Here is a 6,344-nt window from a genome sequence, read left to right on the forward strand (position 1 = left end):
GCTTTTTCCCTAGGCCTCAAACTAGAAATCTTCCTTCACCTGTCTGCAGGAGCAACTGCAGGCACACTTCAGTCCCTCATTTAAGAAAGGTTTAGGTTTTAGTCTGTCTCTAACAAATGGTGTTATGTGGACAAATTGGACAGGAAGGAGTTGCCATCTTCTTTTCATAAAAGGGATAGATCCTCCATGATGAGGTTTCTCCTCCCTCTTCCATGACATGAAAGTAACTGGCTGCTCTTTCCCCCCCAGGAAAGCATGTGGTCAATCTAGAACCCCCTCAAAAGGGTCAGTTCTTCATATTTTTATTACTGTATCAAATCCTGGCTTTGTACAATCCATCAGAACTGGCAGCCCTGCAACATTCTTCATCATTTTTCAAGAAAACCCATCCCCAGATACCAAGGATTTCTTACCTTTAAGTTTCTTAACAAAGAAACTGAGAAAATCAACCACTGGATACAAATATAATCAATAGCTGACATCGTTTCCCATCAGTCACAGGGAAAAAAATACACTTAGAGGTTTAATATTTCTCATACCAATCTCCACCATTCATTGGCCCTCTCCACTTCACAATACCAGAATTTTTCCAACAAGAGAAGTCTTTCTTGGTGGCTACATGAAGATTAGAAACTAGAAAAGATTAAGAAGTATTTACTGCCATTGTTACCTCATCCCAGCTGTCCAGTAACCCAGCCCTAGGCTGCAGTGAAAATCAAGGGCCACCTTTGCTCTCTGACAGTACAAAGAAGAAAAAGTCATGTCACATCTATGCAAGTTGGCCCCTAATCCATTATTGTGCTGATCCTTCTTTACCAAAATTCAATATCAGGTCCATGGATCAGTGCACACCTCCAAAGGCTGCTCAGAGAACCTCTGTCTAAAACTGTTTTGGGATAGCACTGGGTTCAATGCTGCTATGTCTAATCCTAACCAGCCAGTGATTAAAGAGAATTGCATGGCTGTGTGAACAAGCAGAACAGACTTGCACAAGTACATGTGTCATGCATAATTTCAGCATATAAAGTTATACATTAAGGAATTAAGGCTTTCATTGAAACAATACCCTCACTCAGAAGGGAGCATTTCCCTCTTCTAGCTCATGATGGATTTAGAGCTGAGCTCTCAGGGCAGTGCTAACACACCCTGTCTGTACAGGAGAAGGCTCTGCCAAGCAGGCACTTGCACTCCTGCAGTTAAAAGATGGCCAGTCCTTTAAGAGCAGCACTAAGGAAAAGAATTTCTGGAGTGAGTGCCTGAATTCAAGGATAACCCCATGGAAAAACTGGACATATAAAGGCAGTTCTTCACTAAATCAGATTACAGAATCAGAAGAGATGATGTGGGAAGAGATCACTCAGTCCAACCCACTGCCCAAAGCAGGGTCAGCTAGAGCAGGTTGCTCAGTATTCCAGCCATGAGGCTGAGCTTTCCAGGGCACAAATTAACAGATATATGCACCAGCCTGTTATTCCTTTATATCCAAGCAAAGGAAGTTTATCCTCTGTTTAAACACTAAATAAATTTTTAAACTAAGAATATTATCTGACCTATATCTGATAGGCCATCTATAGATTTGTAGTACCATGCATTTAAATAAAGAATCAATCAGGATAACTATGAACCATGCAAATCACCCTAAGTTTTCTTTTTACAGCTCAAAAAAGTAACACACACTCCAACGTTTCCAACACTATCAAAGATATGTGAATTTCTCTACTTACTTATCAGCTGTAATTTTTTTAGTATTTGCCAGCCAATACTGCATGCAAAATCATCTTTACAGATATTTTTCTCACATTTAATGTAGATAACACAAATACTTGTCTTTAGCTGACAGACTTTGGGATATAATAGAATTTTCCAGTAAATAGAGCTATTTTCTTATGGTGTCAGTAGGTGACACAGTTATCAAAGAAGCAGTCTTATTTTTTTGCATACTCTAAAAGAACACTGCCTGAGGGAATTTGCTCATGTTTAACAATAAATTGAAACACAAAATTTCATGGATGTCCATGTTGGTGTGCTCATGGCCCTAGAAATGAGTTAAAACCCCAACAAACTCTTACAAGTTTTAACTTCCACAGACAACCTAAGAGCATGCTCTGCAGAGCTCAAATCTCAAATGATGGAATAGATCTAAGGTCACAAACTGCTCTACAGGTCATTCAAAATGTGCTCCAGAGAAAGAAATAAAATTAGAAAACCCCAACCTTAAACAGGATCCCTAATTAACTACTAAAAATTAACTATATAAGGCTCTTTGAGGTACACCTACCTAGAAATAGGCTTTTAGCTTTGGGAGAAGTACACTATTGACTTACAGCTCCAAACAACTGACTGAACACCTTAAGACTCTGGAGAACAATCAGCTGCAAGTTGGAAAATCACTTTTGGTGAGTCACAAGAACAATCTAGTGGTTTTGTTAAAGGTCTTGGATAGGTAGGTTTAAGATTTTGTTTTAAAAACTCTATTAAGGAGTAAGTGAAGCTTTTACTAAGAAACTAGCTCTGAGGTGGGTTAGACTTTAAATATGAAACTCTCAGTGATGATTAGATAAGCACTAAATGATTCAGCTAACATTTTTAACAAAACAGCAAATCAAGAGCTTTACTCTCCCATTCATTTAATAATTTTCTTTTCCAATTCCACCTCTGTAAGCCAGAGGCTTTAGACTTTTTACTGCAGAATCAGAAAGAGCTTCAGAAGAGTAACTTTTGCCTACAGCAGAACCTAACCTCCTCACTAATTCAGTGGCCTGGGGAAGTGTACAGAGGAGGCCACAAGGTACTGCAGAGCAGGGAGGGGAAAACTACTTAGCTTCTGAAGTTAGGTGGAAGAATGACAAGATGTCTGGATGGTCCTGGTAGCCACTGAAGAGAGATTCTTTAGTTCCCCTATGCCTTAGGTGTTATTAAGAGGCTGTGCATATGATGACAATATGATTTGTCAGCCTGGACTTCACAGTAAACAGGAATTTTTCTAACTTCCATTACAAATTCCACCAGAAAGGGCTTCAATGATAACCCAAAGGACTGGGAGCCAGCAGCACCACAGACTAACTGCTACTAACTTAACATTGTTTTGTTACATCAGTAGTCCCACCAAAATGACTTAGAAAAGAACAATTTCCACTTGAACGTTTTCCAGACATTTAGGTAAAAGCAACTGACAAAAAGCTTTCAATATAACCTGGGACTCAGAAGGAAGTTGACAGGCAGAAGAGCTGCAGTGTTTGTTCTCACAAAGCTATCAGGTGAAGAGCACACCAACACTTAGTATGGGCTCCTCCATTCTCTGCTAGCACTTATGTGGGGTAGAAAGGAAAAAAAAAGCTATAAAATTGAAGGACAATACAACTAGTAACCCATTTTTAGGCAAGCTTTTTGTTTTAAGCTGGCCTGCCACTGAAAGAACTTTGCATTATGGCATTAAAATACCTTTTTTTCCCCCCCCTTCCCTGAACTTTAGAAATTTTATTTTCTGGGACTGCTACTAAAAAGTAACAGTTGCAAAAAGTAAAATTCCTGCAGTCCTGACAGAGGTGCCCAAGGCCAGCATTTAATGAGAACATAACTCTCCCTCTTGTAGAGAGGAAGAGAGAGAGAAAATAATTTCTTAAGCAAAAAAAATGCATATACAGGCTGGCTACATTTATATTCTTAACATCTAGGACCATGTTTGTGCATTTGTACAGCCTTTAACACTTCTTAAGTCCAGACATGTCTATTCTACAACCTTTCCTCAATCAGCTTTGTTTCTCTCAGCACCCTCCTCAGAACAAGTGGCAAAGCAGGTGACTATAGGTCAGACTGAACTTCAGAGGCACAAAAAAATTTCTTTTAAGGTATAAATATATCTCCCTTTCTAAAGATGACATCACTAAGCAGTCAGCTCATGGACTCAGGAGGCCACTGGCCTAGAAATGACAGTGATTCAGCCATTCTTCCCCAGCATTTTCTTCCTGTATGGAGATCTTCAAAGGAGTTTGCATTTCTTCCCAACAACTAAGCAGTCTAATGCTTTAAAATAATAAGGATACTTCATACCTACCAGTAGTAATTGGCCCACTTTCAAACAAAAGATACTTCCTAGACTTGTTTCCAAACCTCATGCAAGTCTGTTCTAACATCTGAACACACTGTTTTCTCTTTCACTAAGTGACAAAAATCTGGGGAGGTTCTTTGGGTCTAAAGGCTCTCTTCTGAAAGCTGGCTGGAGGAATACTCAGGAGAGAAGAGAGAAGCAAGAATTGAGTACAGAGACTTGAACCACAGCATAAAGCAGTGGCAGGATTCTGACAATGCCCCCCTGCCATCACAGAAAAGAATCAACTTCCCTTGGGAGGCTGCTGAAAAGAGAACTGTTCTCCTCATTAACTCTGCAGAAGAGACTTAAACAACACCAGCTTGCTTACTCTTACTCCTACTGAGGGAAAGGTTTGGCTTTGCAAATTGGACTTCAGAGGTTCCTGCACTCTAACAGCTTCAGAAGCCACTTCATGAATTAGAAGACATGTCAAAAAAAACAGTTAATTCATTACTTCCCACCACCTTACTAGAGAGAACAGAAGGAGTTCTCTAATCCAAATGGTCTATCCTCTAAATCTGCCTGGAACACCTTGAATAAATTCTAAAGCCTTCAAAAAGGCACTTGAGAGTAGAAGATGCCACTTAAATTTTAGCCAGTGAGAATTGTCTTTTCTCACTATAACCCAGCCAATTTACCTTCATCTCTATCTGTAGTCTGAAAAGTGATATTAAATTTCCTGTCATTAGTTTTCCTGCACATAACTTGTACTGACATCAGGACAAGCATGATACTTGATCTTTTAAGATTTTCCAAACCAAATAATTTATTTGCAGCTATAGATTAACTGTATCATTTACTTGGACAGCCAGAAGGCATTAACAAGGGAGGGGAAAAATATCTGGGTTTTCATTACTGGGCCAGAACAAGTAACAGCTTAAGGAACATGAAATTATATAAAATTTAAAACAGGCAGATTCTAGATTTTCAAGTTGGAGATCTGTTCCTTTCAAAATGGGAACCACAAGAAACAACAGCAGTCACAAGGGCCTTCTGCTGAAAAAACAAATAATTCCTTAAACTTGGCATAATCTTCAACAAATGACCACTTTGATCTTATTGTCTCATGTGGAGTCTTCACCTCTTTATATTGGGTCAAAACAGAAGAAAATTCAGCAAGCTTTGTAGGGGGGGGTTTCCTCACAGCTAATCCTTAGAGAATTTAGAGGGCTAGCTTTGACACAAACTCAACCTGTAAAAACTCAACTAAGTATGATCAATGGCTTTTAATCCTCTGAAGCAGGTGCAGAGACAAGCAAATTAGCTCAGAATTTTTAAATATTTTTAAATTATATTTTTTAACATAACCTTAAACATTTTCACACGTGAACTCACCAGGCAATTGGCTGAATGGGATTAAGACACAACCACTTTCATCCATCATTAATATCATCAATGTCAGAAATGAGATTTCATTCCTGAGTTGATAAAGTTTCATAAAGCTCACCAAGACTACTTTAGAGAATTCTATGAAATGCTACATTAAAAGCATTACACAACAGCCTGCTCTATAATACACGTGTTTAACAGATATTTCAAGTCTCAGTTACATTAAAGAGAGTATGCAGTCAACTACAATCAAAGTTAAACCAAAAAAGTGCCCGTGATCTAAGGATCATTATTCCAGACCTGTTGTGAATCAGTGAAAAGGAGAGTAGCAAAGGACATACCTTGGAACTGCTCCCAAAACAATCAAGTTGGCTTTTTGTTTGTTGTTTCCAATTACAGCATTTTTCATATCTCTGTAAATCCAGAAAGAAAAACAAACCCTGGTAAATTATGCTGAGGTACTGAGGGCTTAATCTATAGAATTAATTATTCCACAAAGGCTTATCAAGTATTCTTCCACGTGTCCATGCTGCACCTACAGAACTCAGTAGTGCTCCAGGGCACAGTTTCCACAGCCCACAGACAAATACCCCAGAGCTTTGGGATTCCATCACATCCCAGCTTATGTGAGTAAGCAAAAACCCAAACTATCTCAACATGCACACCAGACATGAAGAAGTCTCATTACTGAGGAAAATCAGATATACTTGGTCATTGTACCCATATTTTCACTAGTCTTCTAAAAGAAAAAACACAAAAAAAAACCCCTGTTGGTTGGGAAGTTAAATGTTGGTAATGTGGTAATTTAAAGTGTTAACTGAATATCCTACTGGGTGCAGGAAAAAACAAGCTGGGGAAAAAAAAGGGGAATTAAAAAAACAAAACAAAACAACAGAACAAGAAGAAGAAGGAACCATCAGCAGTG

General features: G+C 38.7%; 1 protein-coding gene across 1 annotated transcript in view; it reads right to left on the minus strand.

The window, feature by feature from the left end:
- ARMC8 (armadillo repeat containing 8) overlaps positions 1 to 5,832 on the minus strand; it is a gene marked incomplete at both ends in the record, with an annotated part of 41,432 nt that extends 35,600 nt beyond the window's left edge. Inside the window, one exon of the mRNA XM_008938223.1 lies at positions 5,761 to 5,832. Coding sequence (XP_008936471.1) covers positions 5,761 to 5,832 — 72 coding nt within the window. The remainder of the gene's footprint in view (positions 1 to 5,760) is intronic.
- Positions 5,833 to 6,344: the final 512 nt, after the last annotated feature.

This window comes from Merops nubicus, unplaced genomic scaffold, assembly GCF_000691845.1.
Source record: "Merops nubicus isolate BGI_N331 unplaced genomic scaffold, ASM69184v1 scaffold5084, whole genome shotgun sequence".
In the NCBI taxonomy this organism is placed as follows: domain Eukaryota; kingdom Metazoa; phylum Chordata; class Aves; order Coraciiformes; family Meropidae; genus Merops; species Merops nubicus.